The sequence below is a fragment of the Pithys albifrons genome, chromosome 1 (genome assembly GCF_047495875.1).
Source record: "Pithys albifrons albifrons isolate INPA30051 chromosome 1, PitAlb_v1, whole genome shotgun sequence".
NCBI classification, from domain to species: domain Eukaryota; kingdom Metazoa; phylum Chordata; class Aves; order Passeriformes; family Thamnophilidae; genus Pithys; species Pithys albifrons.
The window spans coordinates 71,479,778-71,500,533 of record NC_092458.1 but is presented as its reverse complement, the minus strand read 5'-3'; the positions used below and the strand labels follow the sequence as shown (position 1 = coordinate 71,500,533).

General features: G+C 36.7%; 1 protein-coding gene across 3 annotated transcripts in view; it reads right to left on the bottom strand.

The window, feature by feature from the left end:
• CWF19L2 (CWF19 like cell cycle control factor 2) overlaps positions 1-20,756 on the bottom strand; it is a 78,496-nt gene that overhangs the window by 39,588 nt on the left and 18,152 nt on the right. For all 3 annotated transcript variants that reach the window (XM_071554928.1, XM_071554946.1, XM_071554936.1), the window contains 7 exons: positions 20,483-20,590; positions 17,760-17,879; positions 16,545-16,638; positions 15,300-15,415; positions 14,293-15,011; positions 8,775-8,868; positions 5,568-5,657 (listed from right to left, as the gene is read on the bottom strand). In XM_071554928.1, coding sequence (XP_071411029.1) covers positions 5,568-5,657; positions 8,775-8,868; positions 14,293-15,011; positions 15,300-15,415; positions 16,545-16,638; positions 17,760-17,879; positions 20,483-20,590 — 1,341 coding nt within the window. The remainder of the gene's footprint in view (positions 1-5,567; positions 5,658-8,774; positions 8,869-14,292; positions 15,012-15,299; positions 15,416-16,544; positions 16,639-17,759; positions 17,880-20,482; positions 20,591-20,756) is intronic.

Below are 20,756 nucleotides of genomic sequence, written 5' to 3'. Positions count from 1 at the left end.
ACCTTGTGCTTAATACAGTGGAGAGAAGCATTAGAAAATCTAAAGTAGGCTGTAACACAGAAGTGAACTAGTCTACAGAAGAGTATGGCATGGCACTTGGATACAGCTTTGGTGTCAAAGCATACTTCAAAGCTTTTGTACTGTCAGTTTGGACTTTACAAAGTTTTAGCCACTCTGCCCTTCTATACTTTTTACATGTACTGAAACTATTTTCCATCATTTACTGATATAATTTCTCCAATACTTTTTAATTGCCAAAGCCAATTTCTTATAAATTACATTTAGGAAGCTAAAACACTTTGTCTTAATACACTCTTGCCTTACAAATAATTGTGTAGTCTTCTCTTACTTACATCAACAAGAAGGTCCAGGAAATATACACTGACCAATAACTGCATGTCCCTATTATTTTTTAAAAATGCACTAATGATATTGAAGCTGTTCTGCAGCTGTTCTTTATTCCCTGTTCTGGTTAGAGCTAGTCAACTCCCTATGGAAAACACAAACTTTTGCTGAAGAAGGAATGGCACAGCCATCTTGCACTCAAGATTCAAGTGTGATGGAACAGCAGGAATCAGAAATTATGATGAGCTGAAAACATCTGAGAGCAAACTGGCCATGAGCCATCTGTTGCTGTTGCTGTATTTCCCCGCCATGTGACGTTCCAAATAAAATCAGAGATTTTTACTGTGCATTTAGTGAGGATCATTAATCCCCAGCTTTCTAGTTTTTATATAAGTGCCTCAACTACACTTTTCTGCAAAGCAGTTTTAATAGTTTTTAAAGGATTCTTTATATTTTATATAAGTCTACAAGCATTACTACAACTGTATTTCAGTTCTGCATTGGTTAAGTCAGCATAAAAGGCCACTCAACCATGTGTTACTAAAATATAATATGGGTAAATTTTGACAACCAAATATTTTTCTTGCAGAAAAACATCTGTGTTTATAGTTGCAATTCCCAAACCTAAAATTAAACATCCTGGCACACCTGCAATTTTGAATGTTAATTTTCAGGGTGATTTGGCTTTTGCTTTTTTTTGTGCTTGTTTAGCATTGGTTTGGGAATTTCTTTTTAATAAAAAACTCCTCACAACAGAAGCAGTGATTATTTTCCTTCTTTCTTTCACTTCCTATTCCAAAGTAGTAATCACTATCCAAATTTTATATGCATATACACATATAGATAAACAAACATGTGCACACAGACACACCACTTTACTTTTAGATAATGCTTTTTCCAAGGTATCATTATCATTTTTAAGCTACTTGTGAAAATGCCAATCTTGAAAATACATGAAAAAACCACACAGTCCTGTTTTTCCCGGTCTTCATTATTAGAATATTATTTCAGGTTTGTTCCACACCTGATTGCTCTCATCTACTCCCACTGTCATATGGTTTACTTGTTTCAGGATAATAACTGTGCTGCAAACAGTTTTTCTGAGTAAAGATCCAGCATGTTCCATTCTGTGTATCCTGATGAAGAACTCTACACACTGGTATACAATAGATGCAATTTTATCATAAACAGGATTTCAGATATTAGCTGAACTGCTGTATTCTGTTTCCTTTTTGAAAAATGACGTTAGTTCTTCAAAAGGAATTTTTAAAAAAAATCATTTATACTGAGCTAGCTTCCCTAGAATTCTCCCTAAGTCTGGACTCTAACGCATTTCAAGGATCCAAATTAACTATCAGACCTTCAATCCATCAGAATTTGCGTTCAGATAAGATGTGTTGGAAACCTAATCATCCTTATTATTTATACTCAAGAAGTATAATTAAATAAAAATAGCAGAAGCATTTAAAGTGCATGAAGCTCTTACTATTATGAAGGTTTTCACTAAAAGACGAGCCTCAGTTATGCCATAAAAGTCACTAAATTAAATTTTCCTTGCACTATAAATTTTCTTCACCCCACATGACCAAGCAATGGACTGGAAACTGTTAGAGATGCAACAGGTACTCAGGTTTTCTCTTTTAAAGCAGCATCATAACAGTCATATGCTTACTGTAAAGTGAAATGCTGTGCCTGCCAAAATTCAAGACTATTGCTCTGCAGATCTGTTGTACGCCCAAGAGGTATAACAGAGGCACTACACACCCTTCAGCAGAAAAATTAGATATTTTTCTGATTTTTTTTCTCTATCCTGAGGAATACATTTAAAAGAGAGAATGTGTGTACACATATATATAACTCAATCACTGTTTTATTCCTTATCCTTTAAATATATTTATTAAAATAATCATACTAGACCAAGGGCTGATGGACTTCCATAGAAAATTCAGTTATTTAAATGAAGATGTGCTATGCTGAAATTATTCATATTGTCCCTACATATTCTCAAAAGCATGACAGAAAAGCCTGTATTTATTTTTCAGAATTCTCTTCTTCTAAATACTCTGTGATAGTATACCCTCTACCATGTTATTCTGCTTAAAGAACCACCTTCTAGCTTTCATTCAATTTTGTATTGATTTTGTATTTTCAATGCAATCCATCATATTGAGAACCGTCTCTGGCATTTGCTCAGCAGAGACTATTTTCTGTTTCCTGCATACTAATTGAGTGCTATGGAACACAGAAACAGACTTAGAGTTAAAAAGCTTTTTACTAAAACATACTTCATTTGAGATTGAAAACAGTTTTAAAAGATGCATCCTCTTATACTTTATTCATTCACCACCAGGTTGTTGGACTAGAGTTGATCATTTTAAGTCCCGTCCAACTGATACATTCTATATTCTGGCTCTTCCTCATTTAAAGTTTTACCTCCCCATTTTTGTACTATCAAAAACCATTGAAAATTATATGATTCAAAGGAGTGCTAATGTTTTAGATATATTTCATTAAACAAAAATACTGAATAAAAGCACACATTATATCAGTTGTGACTGGTACTGCCACATGGCAGAGGTGACATCCTTACAACTATTGTATTCAAATCTACAGTTTTGTAGCACTTTCAGGTAACAGAAATACAAACTGCACTTAAGAGGTAAACTATGAATATCTAAAAGTTGTTTACTAAATGCTGAAGTCTCCACAATTTTCTGCTCTGGTCTTACATTCAATAAGTACTCATTTTCATCAGAAACACAGCAGCCTTCTGTTTACAGTTTCACCAGGGATCAAAGTGCAGTCTTGTGTTTATCAAAATGCCCATGACAAAGTAGACATAAGCATCTGAAAATAAGTATAATTTCATTCTATCACAACTGAAATCAAAAGTTTTTGATTTCCATAGACTCTGAAGGTCACCTCCTGCTCAAATTGAAAGACAAAGCAAACACAATCTACATTTTAATTCATTATTTTAAAACGATCTTTGTATGTGCATTCATTGTAGTTGTATAACTGTGACTTAAATATTTAAGTGCAATACCCATTAAGACCCCAAATTTCATTAACAGATACTTTAACCATATTTACACTAAAATTTATAGGGTAACCTACTTAAGGCAGCCTGCAGTGAACAACAGAGGGGCTCTAACCAAGCTGAGACTTGGTGAAATATATCAGCCAAGAAATGCAAGATCTTTAAACCTCAAACATCAGGTTTTGAAAACTGTACTTCAAAACCATGTATTTGGAGTAAAATTCTTGTCTAAGTCAAACAAACTACAAAACTAGTCACTAAGTCAAACTGTAAAAGCTAGATTTGCCTATTCTCACTTACAAACAAAAAAAAATTAAACCAGGATTTAAGCTAGCAATTTACAGTCCCTTAAGTCTGTAGTTTCTTGATCACTTTGAGGCAGAATAACCCACTGCCAAAAGAATTGATCCTGTCCTCTGTAGAAACTCCAGCCACTCATACACACCCTTACACTAGCCCAAGTCTTCACTGAATCACTGAATTGGGAAATTGATCCATGTCCAACTAATCAAGAAGAAAAAAAACCTCCCAGGGAGATGCATTCAAAATTGCTTTCACTGCTTCCTGATTTATCTCCCCATTTCTTTCAACAGAAATTAAAGTAAGGCAAAGCCACGTTTCAGGACCTCCCAGCACGACACTGGCCATGCTGCTCCAAGGAAGCAGAGACAGATCCACCCAAAACAAAACACTTCATGTTTGTTATTGGTAGGGAAGGCAAAGCTATCAAACTTTGGGAACAATGGGACACCCATTTGGATAACCATTTCTGTGAAAACCGCTTCAGGTATCTCAGTTGCAATGCATCTCTCTGAACTGGCTGAGCCTGTCAGTTGAGTGGTCAATGCTATAGAAAGGCTAATTCATACAGAATCAAACACACCTTCACAAATCAGCTTCTCTTGTGTTATGAGATGATTTCTGAACATCTGGGCTGTTTAGACACACAGTGTGATATAGCTGGCCCTTAATACACAGGAGTACCAAACACATTGTGACCCAGAACTCCAAAAGTTTGAAGGTGTAAAACCAGTAAGACTACTCTGGCACTATCACAAAGACAGGACAGAGCATCTGTCAGCTCTGCTGAACCACACACACTCAAAAGCTGTGTAATACAGGCTAGAGGAAGCCAGGAAACAGGCACAGGCAAGGCATATTCATAAGTATTTACATTGCTACTTTTGCAATGACTACATACTATTAGTATTAAAAATGCTTTAATTAAAAATTAAGATAAAAATCAGACTATGGTTAAGACCAAGGCTGACCAGAATTGGTATTCGTGACTCAGTTTTTAAGGAACAGGTGTCCATCAGCATTTTGAGGACCACCCATAACACACTCTCGACTCCAATTTTAAAATCTTAATGGATTTTTCCTGTGTAATTACACAGCTCTAATCTGCTTTATTTAGGTTTTTTTATATATATATACATGAAAAACATATCCACAAATTGCACTGCAATAAAGCAGTCTACCTACACAGAGCTTTTGTAATTTTAAATACTTGTGAATTCAAGGTCTGAGACTTTACTACTATTGTCAGAAACAGGCCACACATTAACTTCCAGTTCAGTTTGTCTTCTAAAGACTGGAGAAGTACTAGTCAATGTATAAGGTCTGACATGAAGCCTTTTCAAAAAAAGAAGTCAGTGGCTTTTCAAACTCAATTCATTTGCAGCTGAGTTTTCACTGTGGAACTGGAGTAAATTGAGTAAGAACATTAGTTTTTGTCTAAAGTTTCCTCTCTATCATGAGGACAGAGCTCATAACTTAGGATATTAACCCTGTTTCCTTGTAGCTGTTATCAGCGTTGGTATGGAAGATGCTTCCTACTCATTTCTTGAATACCATCTTTCAAAAGGAGTACCATGTAAAGTGCCTGCTTGAGAGACATCAGAGTTATGTAAAGTCAGCACAGTCAACAACACAATACGTATCCGTATCATTTGTAATGGAAGATATATATCCTTGCTGAGAAAACATTACCAGTAAAAGCTGCTAACATACAATGGAGACAGTTTTGTTTACTAACAGAAAGCACAATTCAATTTGAACAGTAACTCACATGAAATCACACTTTCTAATTTCCCTAAGTACACTTGATGTTCTCTAATTCAATTGCTAGCTGTATCATACCATTGTGTTATTGCAAAGAAGAGAATATTTTCCCCCTTACCTCTCTGCCAACCTTTGCTGGAATCTGTCCATGAGTCTCTCTCAACTTGCGAGCATTGTCAAGTTCTGCTTGAAGTTCTGAAGCTAATTCCTTCAAAGAAAGTGATTACTCCATTAGTTCAACCATTTGCAACTTTTAAGAGGCCTTTATATCAGAATTTACTATTCATTGCAGGTTTTTGTGTTTTCATATTTTTTAAACTCTAATGACACAAAATACTAAAGAAAACATATCAATATAATTCACACAATTCTTTATCGGATATAAAATTTAAGAAAAATGTACAGAATAGAAGCATGTGAAGTATAGAAACACATTTACCATAAAAAGACCAGAAGAAGTATCCTTAAACATTATGAAGTTATGCTACTAAAAGCTTTGCATAGCTAAGTATAGATACTAGTTTATCTATAGGAAGCTAAATAAGGAAGCCTGAACACATCAGGTGTATAACCTATAAGGTTATACTACATATCCTTTGCTCAGATATATACACACATACACATTTACACACACACACACACACGCAGTGGGTCTAGGGCAGTATCTCTCAGACATTTTTGTTATGTAGTTTCACAACTCTCCACCCTGCATGTACAACTTTTGCACTTAAGATTTTATTCTGAGTATTAAAATGCACAAGAGGTGGAAATGGAGAACTGCTTACAGTCTCCTGTAAATTGTTTCTGATGGTCCTGCTCTTTCATCCATCTGCTTATTAAATAAATACAAGTTTTTTAGAATATTGCTAAAAATTGCCAGCTGGCAACCTATCAACCTATGTGAAATAGAACCATTTATACTCAGACCTCTTTGCCAGTTTTACTCAGTGGACTCCAACAGTCACGCCCATACTTGCCACCCCAAAATTAAGCCTTTTGGTCAACACCAAGCAGCAAGTCAGTAACAAAAATAGACTCAGAGTTCATTTGTCCCACATGGCCAACCTTGAGCTCCAGCCATACTGTTACATAACCATCTGTTCTGGTGTGTGAAGATGAACTTGTTTAAACAAGCTGCATTTTCAATCTGAGCAGAGGAAGACCATGAACAATATAACACAACAAGGCAAGGAGTAGGGCTTTTATTATTTATACTGTTGCTATACTCTTCCTGCTGAACACCTGTATAATTTTTTTGTCAAATTACTCATATACAGTTACTGTCAGGTAGAAAAGAAAATAAACACTTTTACATGCAAAATTCTGCTTGGGTAATGCTATTGAAGCTGAGCAAAAGGAAAAAGAAAAAAAGTTTACAAATTTTTGCTGCTCTCCATGAGTCTTTGGAAAACTTTCCCCTCCGGAGCACTTTAGCAACTAGTGTATAGCGAGCTTCCACCATTTTCCCCTGCAGGACAATATTTTAAACAATATAGTAATATCTTAAGTGACTATACCAGTCCCTCACAAATCTATCATATAACTGCATTCATAACCATATTTTTCATCACTAGTGTATTTTTTTAATATTAACTAGGAAAACTTCACACTAAATCATGGAGACATCTATTTAAATCATTAACACTCATTATATCTTAGCAGGAAATACATTGCTTGAAGTTACTTTTAATTCACATTTGAAGTTGGTAAGATTTCAAATGGATAGGATTTCCAGAAAAGATGTTAAAATATAAGTTACATACACACATCTATGTCTAAAGTCTGTGGAAAAAGAATTAATAATATAAAATTAGTTTGAAATGAAAATATTCACAAAATATGGCAACATTCTCCTAAGAAAATTTGAATTATCTGATAGGGGCTTTGACAAAGATTAGCACCATGTCCTAACCCAGCAACAATGCCAAAACATCCTAAAACTTCCCATAAATCAAAGAATCAACAGCTCTCAGGGAATATTAATTTTGCACTTCAAGTTCTACTTGTTTTATTAATTACTTCTTAAATGTCACAAGAAGCACACTAAGCAGATGGAAGAAAAATTAATCTTTAAAAAAAGATAACAGTTCTAAAAGATAACAGTTCCTTAAAAGCAGCTATTCAGAGCAAGCACTTGAAAAACAGCTTAAAAACTAACAGACTACGACCTTGATATAACTGACTTTCAGACAGCACTACTGAATGGAATTAACCCATTGTAGCCATGCTTAGTGTAGTAAAACATATATAAGTATATACTTCCAAAGTTTAGAGTGTTCCAAAAGAGTGTAATTCTTGATCCATTGGGATGAGCTTGCTGGATGAAGTAGGCCACCTGTATGTATGGCCAGACTTCAGGAATGCAGATTTGGGCAGGGCTCTCCCCACGTGTCTTTCCAGCCTGCGCAGTGGATTTTTTAGGTGAGGCACAGCGTGCGCAGAACTGGCCCCACCGTTTCAGTCCTCAGGTCCATCTGCCACGGCCGAGCGAGCTTGGACAGTGACAGGGAAGTCCTCGGGACTGTCACAGCACCCGGTACTAACCGGGGCTGACCCTGCTGAGCACCCGAGATGTGACAGGATGGGATGGCAGGGAGGCCTTGAACTGCCAGGGGACAGTCCCACTGAGACTGGAACTCAGGTCCTTGGGATTCAGAATCCCAAGTGTTCTCCTTTACACCATGGGACCGCCCCAGCAAGCCACCTAAAGCTGCATTAAACATGCAGCTGTTTTTCTCAGCTCCACAGACCCAGTCTTGCCCAGGGCAGGTATTTTGTGGAGCTGACAACAATGCATTACACACCTGTTCTCAGTGCTGAGCTGGATGCAATGGCCTATGTGGTTCTTTTCAGTTTTATATCTCCGTATCATAATTGATAAGCATACTTTTAATACGCATGGTTATACAGCAGTGCTAAGGATCACAGGCACCTACTTGTGAAAAAGATGATGAAATACAAAAAGCTCCAGAAACTGTCTACTTTGTCACATAAACAGGGAGCTCTACAGTTTTCACTTGCTCCCTTCTTAATAAAAAGTTATTACTACTTTTTTATTAATAAAAAAGGCAGAAAACAGCTGGGTTTGGAAATGCTGCTTATCCTACAAACCCTAGGGATCTGAATCCTCTACTCTAGTCTATGAACCATTGCGTTTAGAGCAAAAGTTACTGTAAAAGCAATATCTTCAAACCCTACCAAATTCTGCAGGTCTTTATTTGCTTGAATCAATATCCTTCAAACAAACAAACAAACAAACAAATGATTAAATCACTGGTCTACAGAAAAATTTCAGTAAATCATGATGGTTTTTCAAAGACATTACCATGTCTCCCATGATTTCTGCTTTCACAATCCTCGCTCCCAGTCTGTTCATCTCCTCTTCACTAAGGACCCAAGGCGGCTCATCCTTTGATGATCTGTAAAACACCAGTTGCACTAAACCCATAGAAAAACAATGTAGTGGTATTCACCTGTGGAATTAAGTATTATTTGCCTTCTATACTGGTACATATGCTCCTGCTATCAAAATAATTGAAAATGACACATTATAAAAATGTATTTGCAGTGAGAAGTTGCCAGGGACTCTGAAACCAAAGAACGTGAATAAAATTTTTATGAGTCTTGTTTCCTTTTACTTTTGAGATCAATTAAAATGAAAAGCACTATCTATGAACATTTTTCCAGCATGAAAAAACAGTCAAGAGTCAGTAGCAGGTAAAAGCAGGCAAAAAGCACGAGAAGGAGGAACAGAAAGAGTTACTTCAACCCACTCTAAGTCTCCTTCCTGGCTTTGGCCATGCTTTTACTTCGCAGTCCCAGCGTAACTGTTCATTTTTGAGTTGTTGTCCTGTTAGCCAAATGGCCTTTCATCTCTTGAAAATTACTTCTTTTCCCATATTTATCTGCTCTCAGTACAATCTGTTTCTGATCATGTCAGAGCTGATACAATAGAGTTTACACAGAAAATTAATTGGTACCATTTTAAAAAGATGAAGTCTCCCTACAGAAACAACAGCTAGTAATAAACAGTATTGTATCTTAATTTTAATATTAAAAGGTCAGCATAGGAGTTCTGAGGATATTAAATAAGGTCTCTAAGAAATACTGCGAAGAGGCTTCAAACAAGTTCAGCTTTTGTTCTCTAACCCTAGGAAAGACTAAAGCCAATTATTCTAAAAGTAAAGTATCTAACACAAAAGAGACATAAGAATTGGTTCCTGCTATTAGAGAGAGAATTCACCCATTACTTAAACCCTGTCATATTTGAAGAATGGGAAAACTTTGAAGATGGTGGCATCTTTAACTGCCAGGTCTCCCCAGTCCGGAGAAAATTAAAGCAGCTTTTGTTTGTTCGTTTTCAAGATGTTCAATCCAAACCCAAAAAACTCAGCAGAATTTACCTTAACCTCACCAGAAATAAAACCCTCAGATATTATGTTCTCACTTTTCCTTAACCTGCATTTTTCAAAACAAGGGAGACTATTGCAATAAAGGAAACAAGAGGTGTTTATTACTTCATATATCCTTTTTTAATGTGGTGCTAGTGCATGAATAATCCTCTGAACTTTGTGAGACTTGAGACATTGTTTTGATTTGCTTTTTATCTTGTCTCAAATTAAACTTGGAAGCAGTTTCATTATTAAGTGTTACTTCCAGCAAACACTGGCTGATGGACCTTTCCTCTGGGAAGATCCCTTGGACATCCAATCAGCACTTTTAATTAACCTGTGTCATAACTGTCCAAAACACTTTGATTTATAGGCTGAAGAAACTTCCTCTGTGCTTTACAAGGGATAAAATTTAAAACCTGTATTTTCAGCATGAGAGATGAGGAACTGAACCAGTAACACCTTTAATTCAAGCCTTCACCTCACAGATGATTTACTTCTTTTGACTGACTGACAACACCACTGACAGGGTACATGTATTAAAAGTTTTGAAACTTCAGTAAGAAAAAGAAAGCAGCAGCTTATAAATTATTCTCAACAGATAACTAGTGCACATATCCAAAACTGCAATGTTCCAAAAGCCAGAATTTTCTACAAAATTCTACAAAAAAAAAAAAAAAACAAACCACAATTCTCACTGAATGGAACAGGAAGAGAGGTAATTTGGTATTTCAAACAGACAAAATCTCCAAAGTTAAGTCAGCTTAAAAGAACTTGGAAATAAGTCAATAAGCAGGGGCTTTATGGTTTTTCAAGCCTAAGTAATCCCCACTTTAGTAATAAATCAGCTCAGTAATTGTATTGGCTAAGAAATGCAATTAACATATTAAGATGTGCAATTAGGTTTAATAGTACTAAAACAGAAAACACATGCAAAAGAAAGTATCAGCTAAACAGTTCCTATGCTTAATTCTCTTTTGTGAGGAAAAGAATGATCTCTTCTATCATAATAATTGAATTTTTGAACTTGAATAAGCAAACCACTTCTGTACACAATCTCATTTCCCAAAATCTGAAGTTTGTCCAGTTAAAATTAGCATTGCACTTACTATATGTCATAACCAAAATCTAAAAAGTAGTTTCTTGTACTTGCAATTAAAAAAAAAGTGAATCACCAAATAATGAACAACAAAAAAAAAAAAAGAGATGACTAATAGACTGTGAAGGCATAGCTGTTTCTTTGAAGAGAACAATACTGAGGCAATGGTATCACTGACTTCTGCTCAATGATTACATGTTCTACTAGGTCTAGCTTGGATGAAATTTACATTTTCCATGGCATTGAGGTGGTGAACTTGCCAACTCTCCAGTTTGCAAAGTTTGGAGGAGCGTCACAGAAAGCTGATGAGGAGGCCTGAGCCGAAACCCTCCACTCCTGAAGGCTCAACTCTTGCCCACTGATAAATTCCAAGACATTTGAAGTATTGCACTGAACTCAAAAGGAATGCTTAACAGACATATTTTTATACATTTATATACATATAGATCTCTTTGGGTCTGTGCACACGTGAATTCATTTAAACACCTTACAGCAAGTACAGTATGAATATGGGAATATCTGATCTGTAATTGAGTTACTGTTGTGATTGTAGTAAATCCTACTGACTCACTTCATAAATGTTAAATTAGTCAATGATCAGGTACTGCTAAAATCTTGTATCCATCTTAAAATTGTGAATAAAGCTCACACTGCTGCTATATCAGAAGCCATGTAAAAATTTCACCTGTGTTAAAGTGATACTTTTACAACATCATACTAAGATCGCCTTTTGCTGGAATGTTGGACAGTGGTTCTTTAGGGGATACTAATTGATGTAATCTTTTAGATATAAACCATTGATCAAGTCTGAGACTAAGATAGGACCTAGCCACACCTAATCTCCCTCAGGAGGTTAGAAGACAAGGAGGGGTCTACTCAGAACCTCGTAACAAAATGGGAGTCTCCCTTACCCTTTTGTGTCTTTGGTCTCTGTGTAAATCATTTTAAATCAATTTTCAGTCAATTTTCCTTCATATGTTTCACTCACGTAGTAAATAATAGAGTGAGCCTTTTCACCCAGCTGTGTTGTCGCATTTTTATAGATTCATATTAAAACCATCTTTGCTAATACCTTTGATGGTGATTCTTTGAGCAACACTAAACCATCCACGCATGATCAGCAGCCTGTACAGTGCCGTGCTTTGGACTGAACTGGTGACAGTGCTGATGACACACCAGTGTTCTGGCTGTTGCTGAACAGTGGTTACTCAGCCTCAAGGTGTTCCCTGGTTCTTACTGTGCACCCCCAGCAAGCAGGCTGGGGAGAGCAGAGACCTGGGAGGGGTCACAGCCAGGACAGCCGACCCGAATGGGCCAAAGGGCCATCCCATGCCACATACCATCATGCTCAGCAAAAAAAGCTGGAGAGTGCAGTCTTCATAAAGTATTTGCTGCTCAAAGACTGGTCGGGCATCAATCTGCTCACACCGGGTCGTGACTGACTGCCTTTGCATAACATGTTGTTGCCCCTTTCCTTCACTTGTTAAATTGCCTTAATCCAACAACGAATTTTTCTCCGTTTTGCTCTTCTGATTCCCTCTGCAGGATGGAAAATAAGCAAGCAGCTGGGTATGTGCTTAGCTTCTTGCTGGGGCCAACAGACCACACACACAAAGCAAGAATCAGCTTCTCCTTCACCCCCCGTTGCTGTCCCTACCCTTCAAGACAGGCAGAAAACAACCATGGATGGTGCAGAATCTGTACCTGAACAAAGTCAAACACAAACCAGGACTCAAGAGCTGAAGGAGTCTCATGGGCTTCAGCTCAGACACGACATGAATCATTCTAAACACAAGTGTACAAAAGTGCATTTAAGTGCTAAACTTCAGACATTTCAGGGCAACAACTACTGGCACAGTATCTAGGAAAACAAAGAGGACCACTAAATTTCAATGTCTAATAATGTCTCGTACATCGCAGGTTTAACGCTACAAGATTTTTCTTGCAGAGTAACCAAAACAGCTATAAAAATATATTTCTCATTTTCCAGCAACTAGCACCAAGGCAAAAAGTAAAATAAAGAATAAAACAAGACATGACAAACACTTATGAGTGGGACTTCCTGTAGGGTGTAAAAACTGTTTGTGCTAGAATTTGGAATTTCTCCTGCCATGATCTATATTCAAGCTCATGATTTAAAAAAAACCAACTCAGATTAAGTGAACTTCATGCAAGTAACTTTTCTTCTTGCTATCAATGAAAATTTAAATTTCATTGGCTTCTATCAAAGTATAGCAAGTAAAGTCTGGAAAAAATATCCAATATATGTAATACAAAGAACAGTGTAGACCAGGATGGCTGTTGCTGGTAAGTCATGCAGTACTCATTAATGTACATTTTTTCTTTGGAAACATACAGTGAGGTATCTGCAAGTACTACATATAGGAAAAATTATAGATAAAATAAATAATTTTAAGGTATTTTCTTATTAGAAATTAACAATTAATTAAAAGTAAATTCACAACCCCACCATAAGAAGGTTTTTATGCAAATGACTGACATAAGCATGTATGAAAGAAGACATTTGATCATATTCATCAAATGCTGTTTTCAAACAAATCCCCAACCAAGAATAATGACTTGCCCAGGTTTCCAAAACAATTAAATAAAACCATCCTGATGCTGAAATACATTTGCACATGCCTATGTATTATTGGAAAGAGCAGATGGAGAGCATTCACAGTAATTACCACACTTGTCAAATCCCTGGAAGAACCAGCAAGCTGCTCATACTGGAGAACAGCAGGCCTTCAGCAGAGCAGAGCAGAGCAAGAGGTCAGTTCTTTACAACTGACTCTTCTGACCACCTCTCCTTACTACTCTTTGCTGTCTTTCACTAAAACAAGTCAGGAAAAATTAAATTCCTCCTGCCCATTAGTTTACATTTCCCTTCTCCAAAGAAAATGCCCATTTCTAATCAATACCTTCTACTGGTTTTCATATGCTATACTTTAGCATATGAGCTCATCTCACAGGTGGAAAATCTATCCCCGCTGTATTATTTCAGTTTTTAGTCAGCATTTTCTAACATTTCAAGTGTGTCTTTTATAAATTCAATGACAGTTAAGATATTGTTTTGCAGGCTTTTTGCCTAAGTGGCCAATTTTACTGCAATGTGAACTACCATTAGATACAAGCAGAAAATATCTATCACTAGCAATTCTTAAATATGCTGAGGAGACAGGACAAGTTCATTACTCCTGCAGTGGTCCATTGTAGCTTCCCTTCACTCCAACCTAAAGTGATCTGATAGGGTCAGTTCTAATAATGCCACAAAGGAGGTAGAGTTTCTGCTATACTTTGCCATGAAAAACACAGCAACAAAAAGACAAGTAAAGATGTTCACAGAATACCTAGAGCATGATGTTTTACTGTCAGATAACGTCTGTTTGTTCTCAGGGATAGCACTTTGGTACTCCTGTTGCAATTTCTCTGTTTTGTCACTTGAAGTTCTCTCCCAACCACTGCCATCAGTTTGTTCTCTAGTACCTGATGATTTTTCATCAAGTATTAATTTCTCATTGTTATCTTTTGTGTGTCTTTTAGTCCACTGGGTAGTATCCTCATCAGGTTTCTGGAAGCGGCTGCTCAAAGAGCTATGAACTGGCAGTTTGGAAGAGGACTGCTGTGACTTGTAGTCTCTACGTGCACCGTAAGATGATAAATCATCTTCAGAGGGTTTCAAAAATTTGTGTTTCATATTGCTTAGAGGTGAACTCTTTTCCTGATTTCGTTTTTCACTGGAATATTTTTCTGCTTTGGAGCTGTAGCCCCTTAATAGGGAGTCCATGCTACTGTGTCCACTTTCTTGGTCTCCTCTAGACGAATCTCTTCTGTAACCTTTGTCGTCTTGTGCCCATCCCCTGTCATACTTCTCCCTAGTATAGCCCCCAAATGTGTTCCTGTTTCTATCATCTTCATCTCGTGTCGCCTTTTCAATATGCTGTTCTTTCTTCTCTTTCTCACTTTCAGAATAGTCAGTTTTCCTCCATCTTCCACTTCTATGGTAATTTTCCTTTCTGGATGCAGCTTTTTCAGCTTCTTCTAATCGTGACTGAAATAACTCCACTGACTATAAGAAAGAATAAAAAAGTCATACCACTTTTAAGACAATGGGCTATTGTCTGTATATTTTAAATTTGCTGTAGGATCCCATATATTAAAAAACATTTAACAAAAAAAAAATATATAAAAGCCTGGGTAGCATTAAACTCTTCATCATGAGAGAAGCTTCAAAGGCTGTTTTTTCAGCTTCTTTCCTTATATCTTGCACTACACCTTAAGTACTTGTGCCTTTACATGAAAGTAATCTTTTCCAAGCATCTATTAGTATGAGGAAAATTTAATTGAAGATCCTTACCCCATATCTCTCAGCTACAATTTCCTCAAAATTTCGTTTCTCTCTCTCAGCCTGCTCCTTCATCCTTTGGTATGATTTTCGCAGCCAACTTAATCCAGCATCTTCTACTATTGTAACTAAAGTAGAAAACAATGAGAGGCTGTAGTTTTAAATCAAGTAATTATTCCTATTTAACCTTACTCTGCATGTGACATCAAACCTTCACCTAAATTTAATGTAAAAATTGAAGGAGTGCAAACGAAAAACAGAATTAATATAATAACACAGTTACACGTTTTCTGAAGTTAATGCTGGTTATACCTCATATACCTCTCTACTTTATCACAGAACACAACTAGCAGTTTACAAACAGAAGTGGTATATGAGAAGTTGGGGGGTGTTTTATGATATTAAGGAACCTTCTCATTGTTTCCACTTTCTGTGTCCATTCTCCGACATACCCCTTACACACAAACAAGCAAATTCCCCTTCTCAGAAAATGAATGAGTGACGAATTGCTTTCCATTTGAGAAGCGAGCAGAGGTCTTAACACTCTGAACATACACTCACTGACGCCTGTCACCTCTTACAGGTCGCCTATCCCTGTGACTCCTAAAGTGGACAAGAGGATAATGTTTTGGGGACAGACTGTCTACAGGGAAAGGCTCTCAAAAAGCCATGGACCCCACTCTTCCCTGCTGACAGAAGGACCCTTCTTATCACATAATAAATGCTTCATGACATCATGAAAAACGTTTTTCTAACTGTGCTTGCTGGAAACAGGCAGGATAACCCTGGGGCAAGGAAAGAAATGAAAAGGTTACAGAAGTAATATTTTTCACAAACTGCATCTGTAATGTTTTTCATTTTAATGTGACTCAGTCTTCTGTGGGTGAATATTTTAAAACTATAATTTGTGTAATGGAATGAAAGGAACCAAATGAGTTGACAACAATTTATCTTGTCTTGGTTAAATCATGCTTTCCCTTAATTAGTTCCAAATGGAGAATTTCTGTAAAGATACTGAAGGTCAAAGCACTCAAGATTAAAAACCAGTGAACAGAAATTCTGCAAAACAACATACTATGATATTAACCCAATATTCACTACTTAATTTTCATTCAAATTTTACTTTATTACATGTATTAACAATATATATATTATTTGTAAAGCCCTTACGAAAACATTAGCAGTAATTTGTTAACAACACAGAGAACAGAAACTGCAGACAGAAATTTAAGAATATTACCCAAAGTTGCTGCTTACATTTCTTAACCGAGGCTGCTTCATCCTTCTCTGGTGGCAAACCTGTACCACCATCTTTCCAATAGGGATTAAGTTCTCTCTCAGACAGCATGGCCTAAACCAGAAAAATATTTTAATATGTGCATTGCATATGGCTTGTACTTCTATAGCATATCTTATAAATTTTGTGAGACTTGTGTGTGAAGTCTGTATTACATCATCAACTCATCTCCAACTCTGACATGCTTCTATGTATCTGTTGTACACACTGCTTTGGGTACAATGACAGACACTGATGTAGAAAACACAAGAGTATAAACTTGCATGGCCAGCAAGTGGTTGGGTGGGAGAATCTATAAAATTCTTACAGGATTAAGAACACAAATAAATTGTCATTAACCATATAATACATGCTGACATCCTGGTGATTAAGATCTCCACATTAAATGTTCCTTCAACAGCTCAGAAATAATGTTCAGTAAAAAAATTATGTGGAGAACAAAACAAAAAGATGAATCCCTTCTCAAAAGACAACCACCAAAGCACCACATACTACACTAGAACAGTAGTCCAGGTCAATCTGGGTCCCAGACACAACTAACTGGAACAAAGGGCCTACTATAAAATGTGAGAACAAGTAAATACTGGATAGTGATCAGTAACTATGTTTTCAGACCAGACTAAATTGCATTTAAGGTGGTGAATGAATAAATGAAACAGCCAGCAACTGTATGTAAACAGAACTCATTTAATGACAGCAACCGGTTCCACAGACAGACCCTGATCCACTCCATGTTCATCTGCAATTGAGACATGAAAGGCACAACTGCTCTGAACTCTTTCTTCTCAAAAAAACAAGCCTTAGCACTCTACAGGTTAACACAGCAACTTCAGTAAGCTTTTATCACACAAAACAATGGTGCTCCTTTCACACACACCATAGAGAAGGCAGCCAGATCAACACTCTGTTACTAAGTATAACATCCCAGGAGCCCTTCAAATATTACAGAACTTAGCACTACCAAAATTGACTTTCTCCTTACATAGAGGATAGTTTAAAGGCCTTTCTCCACAAAATAAGCTTGATAAATTTAGCTTTCCCATCCCAAAAGACCAATTTAATTAAAATAACTATGACTCCATGCATCAGGCTTTAGTTTAAATAACAATAAAGACTTACATATTTGAACCAATTAGCAAAATGCAGAAAAAATTTCATATATTAATTCCTCCTACCTGCTCAAGTTCTTGAGCTTTCTGTCGTTCCAATACTTTTTCTTTGTGCCTTTCACCTTTGACAGCTGCTACTGATGTTGTTTTCAATGACATGAAGTCTAAATTCATCCATTCTTCTCTCTTTAAAATAAACACAAAGAATCAGTGTTCATAATTCCAATAAAAATATGGCTTACGTGAAAACCAAACCAGTGCAATTACTGATAAATGTTACTGACAATAAACACTATAGGCTTTACAAACATGTATGAAATAATTTAATGAAAAGCAAATACAATTTTAAGACCTCCAACCTTTCAACCTTTTAATACACAAGTAAATTGCATAAATGTCTTTCCATAATTTGAAATATATCTTCGCAACATATTTAAGACACTAATAAATATGCACATTGTACAGGCCTCTAATTATTTGCTTAAACAAAGAGTGTACATCTCAGTACACCTCACAACCTTTATATCTCTTCTAGTGCATACGAAGTCTGCAATCAGTAATGGAGCACAGTTCATACCTTGGATATCTGGGCATTAACGGCACCCTCAAGTTCAACACTTATACATCTAAAGTCTGAACTATACCCAAGATACCAGGTAGAAAACTGCATTTACAAAGTCAAACCAAGGAGATTTTAAAAATGAAGACTACTCTAAAGAAAAGAGGCATTATACCTACAACATTTATACACACAAAACCTGAAGCCTCAAAAGAAAGCAGTGACATACACATTATAAGCAATTACTCTATAAAAATAAGTCTTTGGAGCAATGCTATGATTCTAGTATAGCAACCAAAATGACAACATTCTACCTATTTTGAAGCATCTTGCAGAAGAGTCTTGCTATCTTCAACAGGGTTCAAGTCTGAGTTGTCAATCTGAACAGATGCTACACGTCATACTTTCACTGTTATTTAAAAATTATATTAAGCAACACACTAGGGAGTTTCAGAGGTGAAACACAACATGCCACTTCTCAGATCTCCTCTAAGAGAAGAAACTGAAAAATAATCTATCTTCAAGTGATTCAATAATACCTATGCCCACATTAGCCAACAACATGCATCAACAAACATGGATGTGCATGTGATCTCTGGAGGTCATTTGGTCTAAATCCCTGCTCAAGCAAGGACACCCAGGGCCATTTGCACAGGAACATGTCCAGATGGATTGTAAATATATCCAGGGATGGAGATTCCACAAACTCTCCAGGTAACCTGTGCCAGTGCTTGGACACCCTCACAGTAAAACAAGGTTTCCTGATGTTCAGAAGGAACCTCCTCTGTTTCAGCTCATTGCCTCTGGTCCTCTCTCTGGGCACCACTGAAACAAGCCTGATTCTGACTCTGACTCCATCTAGGCTTCAGATCTGTGGTTTGGGGATTTCTAGTTTTGTTTCTGTCTTTCCCTTAGTTGTTTTTTTTAAGCAAGCATTGTGGACTAGTCCAAGACAGGTCACATGAACACCATAGGTGCACTTTGAGAACACATCTTCTAGTTTAGTTGAATTCAACAGAAAATGGATTTATGTATTCCAAGATGTCTTCATAATTTAAGCTAAAATACAAAAAGTATGACTAGGATGACTAGGAAATTCCTGTGAAAAGCACACTCTTCATCCAAAACCAGACAAGCCTAGGTCATACACTATACAAAAAAAAGCTTTAAAAACAAGGGAGCTGCAGTAAAAATTATCAAGACATACACACTGCATTACTTCATACTCTTCCAAGAAGATAGATATCATAGAATCATAGAATCGACTGGGCTGGAAAAGACCTCCAAGATCATCAAGTCCAACCCTCGGTCCAACTCCAGTCCATTTACCAGACCATGGCATTCAGTGCCACGTCCAATCTCAGTTTAAAAACCTCCAGGGATGGTGAATCCACCACCTCTCTGGGCAGCCCATTCCAATGCCTGATTACTTTCTCTGGAAAGAATTTTTTTCTGATATCCAACTTAAATTTCCCCTGGCAGAGCTTGAGCCTGTGCCCCCTTGTCCTATTGCTGAGTGCCTGGGAGAAGAGACCAGCCCCCACCTGGCTAGAACTGCCCTTCAGGTAGTTTTCAGAGTCCCGTTTTATTTCTCTTAACAAGGTGCACCAATTCAGAATGAGAAATAGGGACTTTTTCCAGGAGAAAAATAATTTAGAGACTAAATTAAAAATAATTTTCATACAACTAAGGATGTCATGGCATGTGACTACATTTGTTACTAAAATCACTGCAGTTCATTTTAGTATTACATCCTTTTCCAGAATACTGCTTATCGGGCACAGAATTCACCCAAGAAAATCAAAAGAGGTATTGATGCCATACACCTTACTGCTGAGAAGTTCCTTATATCTGTTTAAGCACCGTAGAAGCAAAAATTCATTCAATTGCAGAACATCCATGAAAATTATGAAGAAAAACTAACATGTTCAGCCAAGGCCTTTAAGTTGAACTCTTCAAGAACATCAAGTTGTTATGTTAAAGTCTCAAAACATGATGAAAGGAACTGCTGCTGGGCAACATTAGGATTAGTGCCCTGTTAAACACTAACAACTACTAAGTACAAAAGTCTTCGAATGAATGAAAAGTAGCATTTACCTTGCTAAGCAAAGACATTTGACTGTAAAATAGGTTTTGTTCAACACACTGCAAAGGAGCTGTCAAGAAACCTAAGCGTGTTTCACAGCTGGTCATGCTGAATTATCTCTGGAGTAGTTATCAGCCTGCTCACCTGCACTAAGTGTTCTTTCACAGCATCTGGTGGCTTGTCGACCTTCCAAGCCTTTTCTGTGTCATCTGACTGTGACACATTTGACTCAACCCATTCAACTGAAGAATCCTAAAAAGAGAGTTTAATGTAAAGAATAACAGCACCTCAACACGTTCCTTGATAAAATGCAATACTAACCAAGTATACTGATAATCAAAATTAATCCTAATTAGCATTATTAATATAATACTGTTCAATATTTTAAAATATTGATAATAAAAGCAGAATATTTGTA